Below are 23,563 nucleotides of genomic sequence, written 5' to 3' on the forward strand. Positions count from 1 at the left end.
AGGAGCCACTGGAACATGCTGCCAGATTTAATAAATGTTGTGATAAAAGGGAATTGATTTGCCAGGCGTTATAGGGCTGCTGCTGCCTTAGAGGCAGAATGCAGAATCGGAGCAATCTGGGTGGGATTTGGCAGGCAGCTGTTCTAACAATATTTCAATGATTTCTATGTCATGATGTGGAACAAACTCCCATTGAATGGGATTCAGCTGCTGGTCACATGGCACCAGCGGAAGTGACGTTCAGGCGGTTGCTATACCAGTTGTTAGAGAAGATCTCGGGCCAGGTTTGTAGTGATTCTGGAGTTTGTTCTGTTCTGATAGGCTGCAGTGCAAATAACTATCTGTGGGCTTGGGATGGTTGAATCCAATCCCCGGGAATACTGGTCGATGTATTTGCACTATTGTGCAATTTTTAACAAGAGTCTCAGTGACGGTTGAGTGTGTTGGAAAGCTGGGATGATGTCCGTTGCCAGAAAACTTTGCCATCCCGGCCGCCTCCGTCCCCCTCACCCCTTCTGCTTTCAAGTGAAGCATGTGAGGTTTCACTGTTTAAACATACAGCAAAATAAAACAAGCCGTTCGCTCCAACCAGCCCGCGCTGAGAGACTTGCTTTTGCTTTAGAAAGTCTTTTTTCTTTCTGACTCGTTGTCATGATGTTTCAGATGTTTGTAATTTGTAAAATGAAATGCTGGGAATGTTCGGGTTGTTGCGAGGGATTTGAGTTAACGTTTCAGGTTGATGACTTTACCAGGCCAAAAGGTCTGCGGTCGGGTGAAAAACCAGAGAGATTGAATGACATAGAAGTGTCTTCCAGGACCAACGAAAATGGTGACGGGGCAAGAAAAGAAATAAATTATGTTGCTAGAGCAGGCATGGTGCGGAAAAGGGGGCAAAAAAGCAAAGAACAAAATGGAGCACAGATGATGGTCTGAAATTGTTAAACTCAATGGTGAGTGTGGGAAAACTGTAAAATGCCTAATTGAAAGATGTTCCTCAATCTTGCATTGAATTTCACTGAAAGAGTGCAACAGACCGAATGGAAGAAATGTCAGCATGAGAGCAAGATTGAGAATCAAAATGACAGGCTTTTTCAGTTCGTGTTTAGTGTCATTTCTTAATGTGAATCAACCATTCATTTAGGATGATGTTGTAGTTTGGCCCAGTTTTAATTTTGCTCATGCATTATTTTTTTTTCTGTTGTTTCAAGCTACCTACAGACACATCAAGATTTTTAAAAAATGTTTTGTGTAAAGGTCTGAATAGGAACTTCATGGAATGTTTCTTATGCCAACTTAGCGTGACAGGTAGAAGTAACATACAAGTTGCAAGTCCATATTACTGCCAGTTTGAGTGAGTAACCCTACTTACGCATCTTTCTAAACTGCAGTTAAATGAAAAAGGGATATCATTTGTCCCTAATATTAGTGCCAATGCACAAAACACTTGCGCCATTCACAGATGCTGAGTGTTTTCAGCATTTCATTTTTATTTCAGATTTCCAGCCTCTGCAGTATTTTGCTTTTTGTTTTAATGTAGAGAGCTTGTAGCTAAGCTCATTTTCAGTAATGCTTTTATACCATGCAGGAAGCGATGCAAAGATGTAAGAAATATTTAAAACAAAATCTATCTTAACCTCTGACATATTTACATTGTTATTGTTTAAAGTTATTGTCACAAGTAGGCTTACATTAACACTGTAGTGAAGTTACTGTGAAAATTCCCTAGTCGCCACACTCCAGCGCCTATTTGGTACGCTGAGGGAGAATTTAGCGTAGCAAATGCACCTAACCAGCCTGTCTTTTGGACTGTGGGAGGCACCCAGAAGAAACCCACACAGACACGGGGAGAACATGCAGACTCTGCATCGACAGTGACCCCAGCTGAGAATTGAATCCAGGTCAGTAGTCCTGTGAGGTAGTAGTTCCACCATGCTCATTTAATACTATATTCACACAGGCACCACAACCTGGGCTGTTTAAAGAGGGTACTTTGCAGAAGAAATGTTAATTTAAAAAAAATTAAAAGTGGATTCCTATTTGAATTTTGTTGTAGAAATTGACAGCCATTTGAGTATAATCTTTTCGTACAGCTGTTGTAATTCTGGTATTTTAGGAAAAAATTCCCCTCAACTATTGTAAACATGATGTTGACAAGTATCTATGGATCATTTTTCTTTGCAGATTTGAAAGAATGGCACTGCCATGGCGAGTCTACCAGATGATGATGAATAAACATCCCTGGAAAGTCCAAATACTGACTGCCGGTGAGGAATTTTGGTTAATACTTTCATGATTTCAATTTCATCAGATTTCAATTGTCCCACACACCAAAGCAGATTGTGTAATCACTCAATCGGAGCAGTTTGGGATTTTAAGGATACAAGTAGTGATTGGCAAAATCGGTATTTGTGCAGATATAAAACAACAGATGGAGTTAAACCCTTAATAGAAATGGTTAAAGTAGTTGTAGATCTCCTCTGGTATTTCATGGGTCAAGACTTCAATGTTTATTCCAAGCAGGGTTGGAATGTAGCTGAACGGGGAGCAGATGGGAGGAGTGCTGAAGGATGGGGGAAGGAGGAAAGATGAAGTGAAACAGGAAGAATATGTATGGGATTGTTGGTTGAGGTCAGGTGGCAGGTAATGGAAGAAGTAACAAGGAAACGACCTCAGTGAGCAATACATGGGCCCCAAATGTTAAATTCTTCCTGATCGGGGTGGGGATGGAGAGTAGTGATTTAAATGTTCCCTTCCCCAAATGCAAAATTCTTTTTAATGAGAGACTGTGGTAAACTACAATTTCCCAACAATAAGCATACAGCAATCTCATTGTGAAGTGAGGAACAGGGTATTGAAGTGGTCTGCTGGCTCTCACCCTTAGGGTACTCAATTATTTTATCTGTGGAGAGCTGTAAGTTTCCTCCACTGTATTTAATAATGTTGTCTTGGTAAAGTCTATCTAGGGAATTTATTTTCATTTCAATGTGTGTTGTGTGGAGGGATGGCTGGGGAGGGTGCAAGAGGGCACGAGGGGTCTTCTTTCTGTCAGTACTATCAGATTGCGGCCTGTAGTTCATCACTTCACTGCAAAGATTCCCTGGTATGCCTTGGCATTGATGTAACAGTGATATTCAGTCAATTATATCCGATAGTTTCTCAGAAAGAAAGCTTAAACAGTTGCACTCTCCATAAGTCAAAACAGAACTTCTAGTGTGGGTTCTTTGATGGAGACCAACCTTGTATGAATGTGGGTGGAGGTGGGAAATACACATTTGGTTTTGCTAGAATTTTCTGCCAGGGTTCCTCATGGGGAGAGGGCCTCTGCTCTGAGAATGATCAGGCTGCTGCAGAGTCACCTGATAGCAAACGTGTGGAGGTTTGGGTTATTTCATTTAAATTGAATTGCAATATTTGGCAGGATATATTAGCTGCTAATTTTCTATCTAATATTGTCATGAAACTTTTACAGTGGAATTTGTCCATTCACAATGCCATCTACAGGCGTAAATGATAATTGTTGACGGTGTTGTTTGTATTGATATTTGGAACCTTGCAACCTGTTCACATTTTAATATAGTTTAGTGCAATTAATGTTTAGTATTTTCTTGTGCCATGCTTTCTAAAGTTAAGGTAATATAGCACTATGTGAAATTATGCAATAGAGGGAAATTTCATACTTAAACCATGGAACTAGGTATCAATTACTTAATTAATTTTTAAGGATTGACATTTTTTAAACTGATTTTCATTTGATTCCAAATTATTTTCTGTCAGCTGATTGTCAGAAACAATTATCTCCCTTTTTAAAGAAAGGAAACATTTATTCAGGACCCAATTCTTGGGTTTAGAAAAAAAAATCAGTAATTTTTATGCACAGAAGTGTCAATGTTTGTCATTTTTGCCCTAACAAAATTGACAAAAATGCTGCTCGTTTTCCTGAATTGTTATCCTAACTTGTGCTAGTTGTTTAGCTGGTTTGGGCACTTGTGGTGTTGTGTGCTGGTGGCTTACTTGTGTTTTGTGCCATTACAACAAAACAAACTTTAACTATTTAAATACTTGAGCATTTCCATTGCATCTTGTCTTGAGTAGGTAAGTGTCAAAATGACACCATGTGTACCAAAACCGCTTCTACTGTACTTTGAAGGGGCTGTTCAAATAGTGCAGTGTTTATCTTTTCCTGACCCGTCAAATTGCTGTACTTCTGCCAATCTGTGTCCAAAGGTTGCTTACATGACACCAGTATCCACTGACTTTGCATTGACATCTATAAGTGAAACGTTTGAGGCATTAACTTGTTTGTAAAAGGAATTTTGTAGTAATTTTGTATTGTTTGCCTGCTGCCTTTGCAGGAAATAAATCATTGACATATTGTGTCAGAACAAGGGTGCGTCGGAGGACAAGGTTACTCTTGAAGTGAGCAATTTTTTAGAAAAGGAGTGGAGAGCTGTGGAGTCTTTACACGCCATATTGCTTGTGCATTTTAAGTGGATGCTCATGGTGCCCACATATAGAGGTTAGCAGAAAGCAAGAAAGACTCCTGAAGTGTTAAAATAGACCTGGTACCGAGTGAATTTATTTGCTCTGTGCTTATCAGGCCAGCCAGTCAGCCTTGCTGATGGTAATAGTATTTTGCCCAGCAATAAAAATCATCAATAGTGTTATCAATCACATCACATCATCTGAGAACGATGCCACGCTAATAACCAAGTTATGCTTCAATTTTCAGAGTTTTGGATGAGCAACAGTGGTCACTTTATTTGCTTTGTTGCAGAGAAACCCATGTTTATTTTTTCAGAATTGAATTTTAAGAAAATAGGGAGATGGGTATTTAAACAACACAGTCGTCTGTGGCAAGAAGTAGCAGCAATGCAATGAAACTGCCTACTGCACAAAGATTTTTCTTGGTAAAAATAAATTACATCTTCTATTTCTTCCCATTTCACGTCTCTTGCATGTTGTTCCTCATGTAACAGGATAATCATTCATTCGTTCAAAGTATTTAAATAAAACAGGAATTTATAATTAAGCCATTGGAAGCTACTACGGAGTTCTCTGCTGCAGATACAATGAATATTGATACTTATCACATGCTAGCTGTTAATAAAACACTGAGCTTAAATGCTTAGGTAGAAATGTGAATTCTTAGATGTTCTCTGGTCTTCAAAGTGAATGATAGGAGTTAGCAAAAGATTTCCAAACAGTTTAGAGATGCGCTTCACTAGAAACCAACTGTACAAATGATCCCCAGATGTACAGCCACAAATCTAATTTCAGAGCTGGACTCCGGAGAAGCGCCGGAAGATTGGAAAACGGCTAATGTTACGCCGCTGTTTTAAAAAGGTAGCAGACAAAAGGCAGGGAATTATAGGCCAGTTAGTTTAACGTCTGTAGTTGGAAAAATGCTAGAATCCGTCATCAAAGAAGAAATAGCGAGGCACCTAGAAAAGAATGGTTTTATTGAGCAGACGCAGCACGGATTCGTTAAAGAGAAGTCGTGTTTGATGAATTTATTGGATTTCTATGAGGACGTGACTAGTGCGGTAGACAAAGGGGAAACCGGTGGATGTGGTGTTTTTAGATTTCCAAAAGGCGTTCGATAAGGTGCCTCATAAAAGGTTGCTACAGAAGGTTAGGGTGCACAGAGTTGGGGGTAAGGTGTTAGCGTGGATAAAGGATTGGCTGTCTAATAGGAAGGAGAGAGTTGGTATCAATTGGTGCTATTCTGGTTGGCGGTTGGTGACTAGCGGAGTGCTGGGGCCTCAACTATTTACCATTTATATAGATGATCTGGGGGAGGGGGCTAAGTGTAGGGTGATGAAATTAGCTGATGACACGAAGATGAGTGGAAAAGCAAATTGCATGGAGGGTGTGGAAAGTCTGCAGAGAGATCTGGATAGGCTGAGCGAGTGGGTGAGGACCTGGCAGATGGAGTATAATGTTAGCAAGTGTGAGGTTATCCACTTTGGCAGAAATAATAGTAGAAGGGATTATTATTTAAAAGGCAAAAAGCTGCAGCATGCTACGGTGCAGAGGGACCTGGGGGTCCTTGTGCATGAGTTGCAAAAACCTAGTCTGCAGGTGCAGCAGGTGATCAAGAAGGCGAATGGAATGCTGGCCTTTATAGTGGGGGGGATAGAATATAAAAGTAGGGAGGTCTTGCTGCAACTGTACAGGGTGCTGGTGAGGCTGCGGCTGGAGTACTGTGTGCAGTTTTGGTCGCTGCACGTGCGGAAAGATATATTGGCCTTGGAGGGAGTGCAGAGGAGGTTCACTAGGCTGATATCGGAGATGAGGGGGTTGGCCTATGAAGAGAGACTAAATAGACTGGGTCTGTACTCGTTGGAGTTTAGAAGGATGAGGGGGGATCTTATAGAGACGTATAAGATAATGAAAGGGATGGATAGGGTAGAGGTAGAGAGATTCTTCCCGCTTAGAAAGGATAGCAGGACTAGAGGACACAGACTCAAGATAAGGGGGGGTGCAGTTTAGATCAGAGTTGAGGAGGAACTTCTTCACTCAAAGGGTGGTGAGTCTCTGGAATCCTCTGCCCATTGAAGTGGTGGAGGCTATCTCGCTGAATATATTTAAGTCACGGGTAGATAGGTTTTTGATAGGGGAATTAAGGGTTATGGGGAGAAAGCGGGAAAATGGAGCTGATCCACTTCAGATCAGCCATGGTCTTATTGAATGGCGGGGCAGGCTCGAAGGGCTAGATGGCCTACTCCTGCTCCTATTTCTTATGTTCTTATTGATTTATTGTGTAAAGGTATTTTGTCCAATGAAAATCTGCTGGCAAGTGACAGATGTGGCTACCCAAATACTATTTTAATTATGTGATTAATTTCTGTGGAAAGTGCCTTATAGACACTTGCATGATTCAGATAAATACTTCACGTGCATAGGTGTAGCAAACATCCATTACCATTGTATAACAAAGGAAGTAAAGCACTCAATGGAAACATACTCTCACACTGTGCTTTCACCTTTCTATTTTACCAGCAAAACACTGATATGTTAAAGTATACATGCATATGTGAATATGAAAATTCCATGCCCAACTTGGGGTAATTTTGTTCTTAGCTACTAATCCAAAACACAGTTGGCCATATATGGCCACTTGTGACTCATGTATTGGATGAGAATAAACTAGAAAGGAAAAGAGTTTAAAAACTGGAGAACAATAGAAAAGCAAAAGAAGGAATGAGAGAATGAGCAAATGACGGCGGCATGGTGGCACAGTGGTTAGCATTGCTGACTCACAGCGTCAGGGACCCAGGTTCGATTCTCAGCTTAGGTCACTGTCTGTGTGGAGTCTGTTTGTTCTCCCCATGTCTGCGGGGTTTCCTCCAGGCACTTTGGTTTCCTCTCATAGTCTGAAAGACTTGCTGGTTCGGTGCATTGGCCACGCTAAATTCTCCCTCCGTGTATCCCAACAGATGCTGGAGTATGTGTTAATGTAAGCCTAATTGTAAACTTAAAGACAAGTTTTTTTTAATTCTGTTTAGTTTAAATATTACTGAAACCAGCATCTGACATTTTTGCTGCCAGAATGTTTGTTTCAGATTTTCGATATGCTAACTTAAAACTTCAGGAAAGTGTTCAGTTCAGTGGGGCTGCTTTTGGTGTTAAGAGTTGAAAGTGCAACATATTTCCTTATTTCTCACTTTATGCTTCCCCCTGTCTTTCTTTCTTTCTTCCTTCCTCCCCATCTTTATGCCATTTGCACAGCACAACAGATTTCCAAGGGGATGAAAAGAAATGGAGAAGGTATGTAGTCAAGGCTCAGAACTCATTCAGCTGCTGCCAATTGCATGTTCACCAGGAAAGGATTCTTCACTGGCCTGGTGTGCTTATAATTTTAATTACAGTTTAACTTTAAAACTAAAAGCCAAGGCATTGTATTTTCTAGTAGCAAATGAGAAGGGGGTGGAAACCACAGTCATTGCTAAAGTGTGGTAGGAATATAAGTTACTGTGCATCAAAACAAGGTTGGGTGGGCAGCACAGCAAATTTGATATATGCACAAATGCACGTTTGTTGCAGCAGAGTGTGTAAATTTATTACAAATATAATGTGTGAATTTGTCACAAAAGCTGAGATGATGTGTGGCATCATCAACCACCAGTTACTACGTTCTGCTGTGTTGCACGCCACAGCAGCTGCTGCAATTACATTTGAGTCTTTAGATTGGATTAGGAATCTTTAGATTAGGACACTTGAGTGAAGAACTTCTTCACTCAAAGGGTGATGAATCTCTGGAATTCTCTGCCCGTTGAAGTGGTGGCGGCTACTTCGCTAAATATATTTAAGACACGGGTAGATAGGTTTTTGGTAGGCAAGGGAATTAAGGGTTATGGGGAGAAAGCGGGAAAGTGGAACTGAGCCACTTCAGATCAGCCATGATCTTATTGAATGGCGGGGCAGGCTCGAAGGGCTAGATGGCCTACTCCTGCTCCTATTTCTTATGTTCTTATGTATTTTTTGTTCTTGTAAAAATAAAGTTTGTATATAATTACCAAGCATTACTTATTTACAGCAATAATGTTGCTGCCCTCTTGAGTTGCTCTGAGTTGTCTTCCTGGTACTTGAGCGTTTGCGAGGAGGAGATGAGCATTTCTGTTTTAGGAGCTGTCACAATGACTTCATGTCAAATTGAGCAGATGTGTTTGCAGACTTTGATCCCAGGTCTGTGCTGAATTGTGGTGTGCTGCATTCAGCTGGAAAACGGCAAATAACCTTGAGTTTATGGGCCGGAGGAAGGAAGGATTAGCCAGAGATCCACTTCTGGAGTGTTATTCAGTCATTCCTATTGGGAAGTACTCATTTGTGTTGAGTATTACTTTTAAATTTAAGCTTTTATATTAAGTTTATTTTATTAGGGTCACAAATAGTCCTACATTAACCCTGCAGTGAAGTTATTGAAAATCCCCCAGTCACCACACTCTGCACTCCATTAACAAATTTAAACTTTAATGTGGTGTAACATTGAGCCAACAAATTAGTTAAATCAAGAAATGATATACAAGAAATACCACAGTAAATGTTACAAACTCCTCTCATTGTGGACAGACTATAAAGAAGTTATTGAAAATAGATTAATTACTATCGTGTGGAATTCCTAACAATGAAGCAATGTTTGTATATAATGGATCTGACGTTTCCAGGGTGGAATGAGGTGAAGACTCAACCCAGTTTATTTTGACCTAAGATTTCAGGATTTGCCCAAGGAGGGAGTACAACACTGGCGATACAGTTTCCGGTGCATAAGGACATAAGAAATAGTAGTTTTATTAGGCCATTTAGCACCATGTGTCTGATCGCCATTCAACAAGATCATGGATGAAATCATTCTGGCCTTAACTCCATTTTCCTGCCTGTACCCATAACCCTCAACTCTCTTGGCAATCGACAATCTATCTAATTTAGCTTTGAACATATTCCGTGACCACATCTGCTTACTGGAGGAAAGAATTCCAACACGAAGAACTGTCTCAGAGAAGAAATTCCTCCTTATCTCTGACCCTTATCTGGGAGGATGCTGAGAGGATTCTCTTGTTGGAGAATCTAGTACTGGAAGGGGTCACTGTTTAAAAATAAGGGGACACTTACTTAAAACAGAGGTGAATTTTTCTGTCAGGATTGTGATTCTTTGGAACGGTTGTCCTGAAAAGCTGGTGGAAAGCAGAGTCTTTGAATATTTTTCAGGCAGAAGTCAATAGACTCTAAGCAAGGGGGCGGGTGATAGGTTATTGAGAGTAGACAGGGTGCAGATTCAAGATTACTATCAGATCAGCCATGATCTTAAATGGCAGAGTAAGCTCAGTGGGCTGATTGACCTACTCCTGCTCTTTGCTCACATAAGTGGGAGACCCCTTATTTTCAAATTGCTTCCAGTTCTAGATTACCCCCACAATGGGAAATCTTCTCCCAGAATCCTATAGGATCACCTCTCGTTCTTCTAAACTCCAAGGAGCAAACACCCAGTCTCTTCAATCTTTCCTCATAAACAAATCCGTCATCCTGTTTGCAGCCTCATGAATCTTCTGTGACTTGTCTCCCGTGCAAGTATGTCCTTCCTTAAGTGAGGTACCAATAAATATACTAAATGTGTTAAACCCATTTCCCCTCCTAAAACCATGTTAACTCTGCCTGATTGTGCTTTGATTTTTGAAATGTCCTTCTTTCTGATGTTTTCCCAAAAATAGTTGTTAGGCTAACTGACCTATAGTTTCTTTCTTTCTGTTTGTCTCCTTTCTGAAATAGAAGTGTTACATTTGTGGTTTGTAATCTTCTAGAAACTTTCTTCCTCAATGAAATATATCTTTGTTGAGAGTTATGAAATAATCCCTTAAATGTCTATCACTGTATCTCTACCTATTTTCCAGTCAGATTTAATCAGCTCTGTCTTCCATACCCTTGCCTTTATTGAATTTTAAGACTCTAGTTATGGACTTATATTTCTCAAAATTTTTGTTATGATCTAGAGAATCTCTTAATATGATATTCTTAAATAATCCTGTCTGATTACACATTCCCAAATCCAGAATATCCTAATCCTTGGTAGGCTCCAGAATGTACTGTTTTAAGAAAATGCCCTGGGTACGCCCAATGAATTCATCCTCCAAGCTACTGTTGGCAATTTGATTTGTCCAATCAAAAATTAAAGTCACTGATGATTGTCGCAATATCTTTATCCCAAGCCCGATTATGTCTTGACATGTACTTTATCCTACTGTTTAGTTCCTGTCAAGGAAGCTATAAAGTATTTCCATGAGTGATGTTCCTTTGCTACTTCTTGTCTGCTCCTACATTTCGTTTTTCTGAGCTAAGATCATTTCTTCCATTATGCTGATCTCATCCTTTAGTTACAGAGCTACCCCACCTCCTTTTCCTTGCATTGTGCCCTTCCAAAATGTCAAATGGCCTTAAATATTTAGATCCCAGTCTTGGGCACATTGCAGCCACCCCTTTATAATGATTATTATGTCATACATATTTATTTCTGTTTATGCTATCAATTCATCCATCTTGTAGTGAATGCTGTGAGCATTCTGGCAGCCTTTAATTCTGTTGTTTTACTATTTTTGCTTACCCTGAAACTATTGGCTGTTTCTGTATACAAACTTAAGTTTATGTGCTCTTTGTCTTTCTGTCCCCCTCTGGTTGTCATTTCCTTTATTGCTGCCTTGAACTATTACTTTGTCCTGTTAGCTTTCTAAATCTTCCCTCACGTGACCCCTGCTGCATATGCACCTCCCACCCCACCAGCCCGAGTTATGCTGGTCCCTGTGTGATTCAGGTGACAACTATCCTAATACAGTCTTTTTCCCCAGCACTGGTGTCAGTGCCTGTGGATCAAAACCCATGTCTCCCACATCAGTTTGAGCCATGCATTCAACTCACTATTTACCCTATGCTAAATTGCTTAATGTTCAGGTAGTAATCTATAGATTATTACCTTTGTGATTTTGCATTATAATTCAGCCTTTAGATGCTCACACTCCCTTAGCATAGCCTCTTTTTGGTGCAGTATATGTCGTTGGCACCCATGTAAACCATGACAACTGGATCCTTTCCCTTTCAATGCAAATCTCTCTCCAAACCAGAGCAGGTGTCCTTAACCCTGGTATCAGATCGGCAACAAAGTCTTTGGGACTCATGCTGTTGGCTGCCAAGAACGTACCTATCTCACTAACTGTACTGTCCCCTTCTACAACTGCATTCTTTTTAAGTCACCCACTTGAATGTCTTCCTGCAGCATGATGCCACGGTCACCTGTTCATCCTCTCTGTAGTCCTTGCTTTCATACACATGTAAACGCGAGTGGGCAAAACGACCACTACGGACTCGGGGTGAAGTTCAATAACGGCACAGCTTTATTTTCTTTACATCAACGGAGAAGCACAGTCAGGACATACAATTGGATTGTCCCGAAAGCGCTCTAAAGACTCCCCCACAACAGGCTACAGTTATACCTGAACTTCACGATTCAAATGCTAATCCTTTATTTACAGTATTTGACTTCAGCCATCCTGTCTCGATGTTTTCGAGTGTTGGAGCAATTGTTTTAAGTGTGTGTTAATCATTTTTGTCTGATTGGTTATTAATGGTCTAGAATCTCTGGAGTTTGAACCATAGGTGTGTCATTGATCTCACAAGAGGTTTGAGGGGCCAGGGCGTTTCCTTAACTGTGCTAATTTTAGGTGTCTCCATGGGTTGTTTGACTGGTTTAGAAGTGCTGATTTTGATGGGGTGGGGGTGTGTTTTTTAATTTAGTTCCTGTAGGTGTCATCCTGTCCAACTTCCCTTATGTGCTTAGCCCTAATTTGCATTCTAAAAGCATGCTCTTGCCTACTGTTTGGTGTCTGTTACTTTGTGAGTTTTAGTGGAGGGCTCTGAGGGTAGCTTTAGTTTGCTTCCATTTTGTGTGCCCAATTTCATAAAATTTGTTGTCCGATTAACACACGCAAGCTACAAGATCTTCAGATCTACTGGATTTTAAGTCTGATCTACTAAGGGCTGAGCCGCCTCCAATGCTATGTTCTGGACCCCCATATCCACCTCACTTCCCAAAGCCCTCCTGTGCCTCACCCTGAATTGAATTTGAAGTACCTAGCCTAGGGGATGTGACTGCCTCCTGGAACAATGTGCCCAAGTAACTTTTCCTCTCCATTGCAGAGCTCAACAACTTTGAGACAAAGTTCCTCAAATTGCAGATGCAAATCTGGTTGCTGGTAATCATCCAGGTATCCACCAGCTCCCAGATACAACATACAACCTGTCCTGCTATCTATGTTGTGCTTTATTTAATAAATTAATAATTAACTGTAGTTTTATCAAGTGGTTTAATTGGGTAAGCTATAATACCTATATCTCCCTAGTACCAGTCTAAATGTCTGCCCCCACTTTAAAGGGGAAAAAAATTTGACTCATCAACTACTCAGCTAATTAATGCTTCCAGGCTTCAATTCTCAAATCTCACTACTGGTTTTGGGCCCACTCCTTTTATGTAAAATTTCAAAACAACACCCCCCCCCCACCCCCACCCCTTCCTCATTCACCAAATTCCCAAACTCAAACACTGTCTTGCGCTGCATTCAGTGACATACTGCTGTCTTCACCTTTGCTGATTGTGTGCTTAACTGGACACCGTGAGTTTAAACTATCTGGAATTCGACAGAGGTGAGTCAACACTGCTGGCTAGAGGAACCAGTAAAAATTAACTAATTGTAGCTTAAGGCTGAAAGAAACAACTTTAGCAGTAAAATGTAGGTTAATGCTGAATGCAAAGCAGACTCTGTTTTAGAAAGAGATTAACTCTTAAAATTTCCTCATGCAAATGCCTAAACACTCACTCTGTCTCAAGCTGCACCCCATGATGACCTGCTATCTTTGTACTTGTTTACTTCATGCTGTAAGTATTTATCCTAGCAGGAATGCTACAGAGATGAGTTAGCAGTGCTGGCTACAGAAACACAAGGATCGGTTATCAGAATATCCAGATTTAGGGTAACTGGAAAAAGAGTCAGAGACAATATGGGAAGTGTTTTTGCACAGAGTTGTGTTGGAATACACAAGAGAGGGTGGGGGGAGCAGATTAAACAGTAACTTTGAAAAGAGAATTGAATAAATACTGAGTGAAAAATCACAGGGCTATAGGGAAAGAGCAGAAGACTGGGACTAATTGGATAGATCTGTCAGAGACAGCATCAGCGAAGAAGGCCGAATAGTTGCCTCCTATGTTGATATCGATAATTATTGTATAAAATGACTACTTCCATGTTTGCTTTTACTGCCACTTTCTGGTTGTTTTATTATGTCTGAAATTATCACAGTGATAGATGACTGAACATTTTGTTTTCTGAATGAAAAGAAGGCCTGATTGACAAACGCACAGGGATCAATGTTCCCATTAGTAAAGGATGCCACATGTATGCAGCCAGAATCAAAAAGTGATGGACAAAATATTTTATTCAGGTGTTAACACTAGAGGGCAGCCAGATTCAAATGATGCTGTTACCAGATATTCCCAGCTGCAAACATTCTTCACTGTTTATTTCCAGAAGCCCAAGGAAGAGGAACTAGCACCATTTGGGTTGTCCGATTTTAGGTCTGTACCCTATAAGGTGTTAGTGCTGATGCCTGTGCTAACACTGAACAAAGAACAACCCAGCACGGGAAATAGGCCCTTTGGCCCAACGAGCCCGTGCCACCGCATCCTCCTACACCTACCCTGCCCTGTGTGTATGTGAGTGGAACCCCTAATTTAGCCAGATTCAGGGGAGAATAGTGTCAATTTGGTATACCAATCAGCCTAAGAGCACATCTTTGGGGTGTGGGAGGAAACCGGAGCGCCCAGAGGAAACCCACGCAACCACAGGGAGAATGCGCAAACTCCCACAGACACAGGCCCAAATCCATGTATCTGCACAGCTAGCAGTGATAGTCACTGAACTGTTGCAGCGCCCGTCTACCGGTCCAGGATCAAGCACACACACCGACACGAAGTACTAGGCCACTCCCGGAACCTCCAAGAGCAGCCCACGCACGACCCACCGTGTGCATGCCCCTCGTTTGGCAACAAGGTGGACCGACACCTGCGGAATAAAAAGACAAAAATGTTAACATGTAATTCTACATTTCCGGTGCCGTCCCGAGGCTCTGACCCTATTTAATACCCTCTACTATAACCCTCCATCCTTGTTTCGCTCATGTGTCTATCTAAGTAAACCTTAAACTAGTCCAACGTGCCTGCCTCCACCACCCTACTCGGTAGCGCATTCTCTACCCCCACGACCCTCTGCGTGAAGAACCTTCCTCTCATATCTAAATTATACTTCTCCCCCCTCACCCTTAGATCGTGACCTCTCGTAATTGTCCCCAATCTAGGGAACAGCCTACCACTATTGACTCTATCTATTCCCTTCAGTATTTTATATACCTCTATCATGTCCCCCCTTAATCTCCGTCTTTCCAAGGAGAAGAGTCCCAGTTTCTCCAACCTTTCCTCGTAACTCAGTCCTTCCATGCCAAGCAACATCCTGGTAAAATCTATGCAGATTGTAGTGGGGATAGTGGAGAAAATGAAAAGCTAACCCTAAATTTGTCTGAAACATAAAATTTCCAGAAAAATTCAGGTCCGGCAGCATCCTTTGGAAGAGAAGCAGTTAACTTTTCGAGTCCAACGTGACTTATTCGGGACATGTTTACAATAAATTGGTTGACAGCTCTCTTGACAACACTCTTACCTCTAAATCAGAAGGTTGTGAGTCCATATTCCACTCCAGGACTTGAACACAAAAATATAAACTGATGCACTGGTGCAGCACTGAGAGAGTGCTGCATTGTTGGAGGTGCCATCTTTCAGATGAGACATCTTAAATCCACCCTCTTGGTCAGACTTAAAAAAAAAAATCTAAGGTGATATTTCAAAGAAGAGTAGGGGTGATGTCTCCAGTGTCCTGGACAATATTTATCCCTCGATCAACATCACAAAACAATTTGTCTGATCATTATTGCATTGCTGTTTGTTGAGAGCTTACTGTGCATAAATTGACTGCCATCCTTCCTACAAAGGTATGTGACTAACTTGTAAAGAACTTTGTGAGGTTGTGAAAGATGCTATATAAATGTAAGCCTTTTTTCATTGCTATCAATTAGTGCCTTTAGTTTAAAAGAAATAGTAATGTGGATTGTCCATATTACAACTGTTCTCAAACTGATCAGGAGCAGAATGTTTGCTGTTGCCAAGCTGGGAGTATCGCTACCATAGACGTAATATTAGTTGTGAACCTTGCTTTTTAATTTTGTTATTTGTTTTTAGGTAACATTTGTTTAGTTGCAATCCTAGTTCAATTAAGTTAATCCATCAAGCCTATTTCTTTCAAAAACGCTGAGGCATTTGTCCTGATAACTTGTATCAAGTCTTGTTGACTCATGAGTGACTTGCTTGCTGACCTGGATCAGTTCCTGATCCAACTTTAAACATTTCATGCTCATTTTCAAATTCCCCGTATCCTTGCCACTCCCTTTCTCTACATCTCCTCCATCCCAAAGACCAATAGAGATCCCTGAGCTTCTCCATTACCGGCCTTTTGTGCATCCTGATTTCCTTCACAACACCAGCAGCTGTACCTTCAGCTACTTTGGTGCTAAATTCTGGAATTCACTCCCACCTGTCGACGCCGGCTACTCATTCCTGCTTTTAAGAGGCACCTACCTCTATGTCCATGTATTTCATTTTGTGGCTTGGTATCAGATTGTGTTAATTACTCCTGTTAAGTGTGTTGTAAAATTTTACTATATTAAAGGTGCTACATAAATGCAAACCTTTGGGTTTTAGCCAATTAATGTAATCTGAGGCAGGACCCAGCATAGATTTTCCCTCACGTCCTCACGCTAATCCAACAAAATTCCAAAATACTTAACCAGACAAACCACATTCTTCAATCTTGTAGAATTGTTTTCTATAGCCTTGGTAGATGAGAACATCATATTCAGTAAAATATCACACAGGAACCTAATGAAATTATGAATGTGGGAGAACATTTGGCCCGTCTGTTTATCCATCCAAAGAGATTGGGAGTTAATCTTAATCAGTGGATAGACTCATTACTCCATCTCTTCATAATTTCTGAGATTATCCATTGTCACTGTTTTTCTAAACTTCTCCAATATATCAATGTCTTTTGAAGTTTGTGTGCCCATAATTTGCCACATGTGGCTCGTCAGTGCCCAACACAAAAAGTAACTTGTTTAATCTCTTAAATCGTACTTGTCATGCAAATTATTGTAGCTAGTCATATGAATGATGACCAGAGATTCTAGTGATATCATCCAACTTGTTAAGCCTGCGGAACTTCTTCACTCAAAGGGTGGTGAATCTCTGGAATTCTCTGCCCGTTGAAGTGGTGGAGGCTGCCTCGCTAAATATTTTTAAGAAGCGGGTTGATGGGTTCTTGATAAGAGAGGGGATTAAGGGTTATGGGGAGAGGGCGGGAAAGTGGAACTGAGCCACAACAGATCAGCCATGATCTTATTGAATGGCGGGGCAGGCTCGAAGGGCTAGATGGCCTACTCCTGCTCCTATTTCTTATGTTCTTATATTTGAAGGCTACCAGCGCCCATTTTGAAGAGCTGACGAACATTATGTACTCAATGACATGGATGTAGCTTTCATGTTTTTTGTAAATACCAAAAGCTCTGTATGATTCAGTCTTAGCTTCCAAAATATGCACCGGAATACCAGTAGCATGCTGCAAAAATTTTGTGCTGTGCTATGTCACAGGGATCCCATGAATGGATATCTATTATGAGTGGTTTGCATTCAGTGAAAGATTGGCAGTACCATTGTGTTTTAAAACCACATTAGCACACAAAGACAGAAAATTCTGGAATATATTGCAGGTAATTCAGCGGAGGGAAAATATTGTTGTTCTTGTATACAAAACATGTCTTCAAAACAGATCTTGCTGCAGCTGTATAGGGCATTGGTGAGGCCGCAGCTGGAATACTGTGTGCAGTTTCGGTCGCCGCACTTACGCAAGGATATTTTGGCCTTGGAGGGAGTGCAGAGGAGGTTTACTAGGCTGATACTGGAGTTGAGGGGGTTGAGCTATGAGGAGAGGCTGAATAAACTAGGCTTGTACTCGTTAGAGTTTAGAAGAATGAGGGGAGATCTCATTGAGACATATAAGATGATGAATGGGATGGATAGGATAGAGGTGGAGAGACTCTTCCCACTCAGAAAGGACAGTAGGACTAGGAGGCACAGCCTCAAGATAAAGGGGGGGCGGTTTAGAACGGAGTTGAGGAGGAACTTCTTTACTCAAAGGGTGGTGAATCTCTGGAATTCTCTGCCCGTTGAAGTGGTGGAGGCTGCCTCGCTAAATATTTTTAAGACGCAGGTTGATGGGTTTTTGATAAGAGAGGGGATTAAGGGTTATGGGGAGAGGGCGGGAATGTGGAACTGAGCCACGACAGATCAGCCATGATCTTATTGAATGGCGGGGCAGGCTCGAAGGGCTAGATGGCCTACTCCTGCTCCTATTTCTTATGTTCTTATGTTGCTTTCTTTTATGACACCAGAAACAAATTTGAAAAGTTTATTTGATGCATATGTGTAGAACAAAACCATGTGCATCAGAGAAAGTCTTAAATTCAATCTCTAGTCTGTGCTGAGTTGATTTCATCTCGGGCAGCACTTAGTGTTGTTGGCAAAGGAACAGGCAAAATCAACTGAATATGCTTCAGTAAATGTACCAAAGGCGGCCTGTGCCCATGGAACCATGATCACATTTTAACAGGGCAAAAATGAAAAATCTTACTTGGAAAGCAGAAGAGTTTGTCTCGCTTTAGTTCTAGTTCACTCAAGCATGAATGCTCAAGCACTCATGCTTTTTGAATGAAGGTTTCCAGTATGAGAATGAATGATGAACCATCTCTGTTCTGCTAATATGTATTAAAAATCTCTCTCGTGTATTGTAAAGTGCCAAAGATGTTGCCTAAAGGAAACATTCACTTATTTTGCTATTTATAGCTTTTTATATTAAGTATTGACTTGCAAGTAGAAGAGCCTGAAAGCCCCCCATTTTATGATTCATTTTAAATATTTAAACTCTGAAACGACAGTTGCTTCCAAAAAGCAGTACACAATTTTACCAGAAGATGATGCATGATGATGACTTTTATGACCTTGCCTGTAATGCGTGTTTTATTTGTGAATTCATCTGTAGCCATCATTTGATATTTCTTTCATTAATGGGATAAAACACATCTCATGAAACTTTCCACTGGTTGTATGGTTGTTACAGAAATCAAATAAGATTAAAGCGTTAAGATTCAATTATGTAAGGCACAACAGAGATAGAGCACTTAGTGCTATAGTACTTTTTTAATAAATCATTTGTTGTATACTGTCAAAGAAGAATGTGTTGGGACACAAAAGTATGTCACAAAATGGATGAAAGCAAGCTTGATGTTCCTTGAATATTAGATTTCTGCCCTAATGCCATAGGGAGGTACCAAGCATCTGCGAGATGCTTCTCAATGAAGAAAGACATTCAGGGAGGTAATTTTGGTGATCTGCAACATCACTTCAAATAAAATATGTTCTACTGAAATTTACAGTAAAAAGGAAAAAAAGCAAGTAACCCTTTAGAATGAAAAGAAATCAAATTATACATTTCCTTTGGATTTACCACTCTACATAGAGTCTTACATGGAATAATTTAAAAAGGGGAAAGAACATTTTTTAACTACTTTACCGCATACAAGCTTTGCTGTTTACTAAGCACTGCACTAATTGAAGCACTGATTAATTTCCATCCAACTCAAGGGTGTTAATTTGAATTAGTGCTTCCCTACTGCGGGTCAAGGTGGGGTCAGTGAGCTGTGCATAAAACAGGGATTGTATTTGAGAGTTTTCCAATATTATGTTTACATCCTGGTGTGTGCGTTTACCAGCTCAGACTCAAGTCACAGAGGTGTCTCTTATATTTGTGTATGTGTGCATATATATATTTTACCTTTTCATTTGGTCCAGTATGTGAAAGTGGAAATTAAGAAGCAAAACAAAATTAACAGAGGGCAATGTTTCACTTGTCCAAGTTAAATTTGGAAGAGTTAAAATATAAAATCCTATTTTTACAATGAGGGCTGCATTCAATATTTAGTTTTGCCCGAATATTTGTAGTTGTGTTGATGCTAACCACAAAATAGTACACCAGATGCATTTATCAGGAGTGAAGCAGTGTCATTGAGTGATTCATGATCATTTTAAAAAGTATCCCTATGCTGTGAACGACAGAAGCATTGCATTAGAATGATGTGACAGTGGGATTTATCTCGTTGGGGCAGAATGACTTTGAGACCACTTTGAAGTGTTTTAGTTTTGAATAATCAAACGACACCCTTTGAATCCTGATAAACCAGCCAGGAGGCATCAATTTTATTACTAATTAGTTTGCCAGTTTGAATTTTTTGGGTGTGGAAGTTTGGAACAGTTCCTGCCTCTTCGGTGGATGAATCTGAAGGAGCAAAAAAAAGCATTATTATTTTGAAATGTGTGCAATATTAGTGAGAGTTTCAGTTTAAGCTTTAAACATGACTTCTGAAGCAATATCTTTTACTTATGTTAAGAAAGAAAGCTTGATACTTTTGGTATTGCTGGTAATTGTATAAATGGGGAGGTGTCGGTACCAAATTAACATGCAAGTGCCACTGTATTATTTTTCTTTTCTGCACAATTTGTGTCCAATTATTATGAGTTGTGTATTCATTCATGACTGGTCAGGTTGTTCTTTAAAAACATAGGGGGTGATTCTGCCAAAAATGCTGAATTGGTGGGAACTGTTCTAGATCATGAATGTTTTGTCAGTTCAACTTCACACTCGAATCTCCGTACTTTGCACTGCAGAAGCCACAATCATGAATCTCATTAAAAACACAGGGGATGGGGCCTATTCGTGCCAGAGTCTGACAGTTCTGGAACTCTGTGCATGCACAGTGGCACCAATCTGTCAGTCTTGCCATTTGTTGGCCAGCCCGGGACCCTGTGGTGCTGTCCGTCCAGCCCCACCCATGCCCCACCCATACCCCACCACCACGGCCTGATTGCGGCCCCCACAACAATTCCCGGGCCAGCCCTGACACCCCCCCCCCCCCCGCCCCAATCGCTGCCCTCCCACCATCTCAGACCAATCGCAGGCAGCGGGACCCCCGCACCCCTAACCCCACCCTATAGGCAGTGCCAATGTGTCCCCTGGATTTTCCCCTTGGGCATTGCTAGGGGCACTGACTGACACTGCCAAGGTGCCCATGCCTGGGGGCACCATCCCTCACATCTCCCCCCACCTCCCCCCCCGAGGGCCCCAGTTGCCCCCTTTCATTCGGGCGGGGTCTCCTGCTAGTTCCCTGAACATGGGGAGCTACTCTAAACCCCATCAGAATGAAGTACTCCTGGCGGAGTGGGAGATTCAATCAGGACCGGCAAGTTCCTGATAACGAAGTGTAAAACATCTTTAAAATACATTTTAAAAAAGATTCAAATCACTTGCCTGTCTTCCTGCTGGTTTCCAGCGTGGCCTGGCCTTCGACTGTTCTCCGGCTCTGGGAGATGCAGATGTGCAAATCCCAGAACAAAACTGACGATACACATCTCGCACCCCAACCCACCAGAAAAGTAGCGGGTCATGATGGGAGAATCGCCCTCATAGAAGCTAGAAGGAGGAATAGGCCATTCGGCCCTTCAAGCTTGCTGCGCCATTCATTTTGATCATGGCTGATCATCAAATTCAATATCCAGGTTCCCCCCCTTCCCCCGTATCCCTCGATTCCTTTACCCCCCCAGAGCTATATCTAATTTCTTCTTGAAATCTCACAATGTCTTGGCCCCAACCACTTTCTGTGGTAGTTTTCAGAGATTGACCACTCACTGGGTGAAGAAATTTCTCTTCACCTCAGTCCTAAAAGGTTTACCCCTCATCCTCAAACTATGACCCCTTATTCTGGACTCCCACACCATCAGGAATATTTCTTTCTGAATCTACCCTGTCTAATCCTGTTAGAATTTTATGAGATCTCCTCTCAACTCCAATGAATATAATCCTAACTGACTTGGTGTCTCCTCATATGACAAAATAGTGGCACCCACCATAGGGCATCTTGTGCAATGTTTAGTTGAAGTTTGAGTTGTGAACATATTTAATTTGTTTTTGTATTTGATTTTTGCATTATTCAATATGTGTGGAAAAAGTAGGAAAATAGGTTGATGGAGCCTTTAACTTTTATTTGTATGAATGCATGTAACCCTAAATGTCAACCACAGCAACACTAGCAGGTGTAGCAGGTAGTACAGGCTAGTGTTAACCATCTTAAGATAGGTTTATCCATTGACGTAGCTTGATGTAAGAATCTTTAATTTTTATTTCATGGACTGTTGGGACAGCTGCATTGTTTTTAACATATATAACAGGTCAAACAGGTATGTTTATTTAAGCTTTTTTAAAAAGTTTATTCATTAGTGTCACAAGTAGGCTTACGTTAATACTGCAATGAAGTTATTGTGAAAACCCCCTAGTCACCACACTCTGGTGCCTATTCGGGTACACTGATGGAGAATTTAGCGTGGCCAGTGCACCTAATCAGCACGTCTTTGGGACTGGGGAGGAAACCCACGCAGATACTGGGAGAATGTGCAGACCCTACACAGACAGTGACTCAAGCCAGGTCCCTGGCGCTATATGGCAGCATTGCTAACTACTGTGCCACTGTACCACCCCTTATTTAAGATGTAACCTATTAATTATCGGTCTGCTTTAAACTTTGAATAGTGTGTGCAGTAAAACAGAAAACATGGAATTATCTGGAGAGCTTGATAAATGCAGATGAGGATGGCCACTCATCTATGTGGAATAAAACCTAAATCACTCCCCAACCATTCCTTAAATGATTCCACCCTAAAAAGAGGAACCTTCTAGACTTTGATCATTTTTTGCATAAAGAACTGTCATAAGGTTAAAACTTGTAGTATTCTGGACTTAACCATTTACTTTCATCTTCTGACATTCTTTGTCCTGTATTTATTCATTTGGCCACGCAGTTCAGCGTTATCTTTGAACAGCATTTGCTGGAAATTCCTTAGTGCACTCATTGCTATAGTAACCAATTTCAGATGAGCTAAGCTTTTAACGTGTCTCATTTCTGCCTTCCAGAAGCAACACACATTCATGCAAACAAAACAGATGTCCAAGTCTTTTAACTTTTTTTGAATTGCCATGAAGTTTGGGGAGCCTACAGTTGCCATTTGCTTCTCCATGCAATGTATGGACTAATCAGAGTTTACTTGCCAATCAATCAGCTTCATCATCTATAATATAAATTGTTGTGATTTCTGTATTCTCGCTTCTGTCCTGTTGAGTGCCAGATAAAGCTTTGGCAATATATCTCTCTTTTTAGTAATATATCTGTTTTGTTGATTGCTGTTGTGCATTCACTGCACTGGTTACTTGTTGAGTTTACTAGACTGCCAGCTTTCTTTTAACTTTAGCTTTTTCAATCCCATTCATGGAATTGGTCCAGCACCTGTTTCTAGCACACAGTGCCTCCTTACACAACATCTTACTAGTTTCACTCATCTTCTAAAATGCTGATTTTGTGCATGCATTTTTATATAGATTTTAGTTACTTATTTTGTAGGCTGTATGGACACAATGCTTACATGCAATTCTGGTTGCCAAAGTACCATATTACCAAAGAGATGTGAAAATACAGAGAATATTTGCAAGGATGATACCAGAAATATATGTATACACATCAGGAAAGGATGAATGTTTCCTCCTGGGGAAGAGTATAACTATAGGGGCCGTCAAAGTGAGATAATCATCAAGAAATCCATTAGGGAATTCAGAAGGAACATCTTTACCCAAAGAATGGTGGGAATCTGAAACTTGCTACACAGGGAGTGTTTGAAGCAAATGGTTTACATGTATTTATACTGAACCTATGCAAGACACTAGTTTGACCTAAAGACCTAAGCTGGAACAGTTCTGGGTGCCAAACT

General features: G+C 40.9%; 1 protein-coding gene across 7 annotated transcripts in view; it reads left to right on the forward strand.

The window, feature by feature from the left end:
• The first annotated feature begins 237 nt into the window (after window positions 1-237).
• mpv17 (mitochondrial inner membrane protein MPV17) overlaps window positions 238-23,563 on the forward strand; it is a 57,562-nt gene continuing 34,236 nt past the window's right edge. For 3 of the 7 annotated variants that reach the window (XM_080192316.1, XM_080192319.1, XM_080192321.1), the window contains exons 1-3: window positions 238-284; window positions 2,182-2,264; window positions 7,732-7,770. In XM_080192316.1, coding sequence (XP_080048442.1) covers window positions 2,192-2,264; window positions 7,732-7,770 — 112 coding nt within the window. In that variant the 5' untranslated portion in view covers window positions 238-284; window positions 2,182-2,191. Of the gene's footprint in view, window positions 285-1,764; window positions 1,899-2,181; window positions 2,265-7,731; window positions 7,771-23,563 lie in introns of those variants that run through there. The other 4 variants (XM_080192317.1, XM_080192318.1, XM_080192323.1 and 1 more) reach the window with 4 other exon arrangements.

This window comes from Carcharhinus amblyrhynchos, chromosome 7 (genome assembly GCF_965287045.1).
Source record: "Carcharhinus amblyrhynchos chromosome 7, sCarAmb.v2.hapA, whole genome shotgun sequence".
Lineage (NCBI taxonomy): Eukaryota > Metazoa > Chordata > Chondrichthyes > Carcharhiniformes > Carcharhinidae > Carcharhinus > Carcharhinus amblyrhynchos.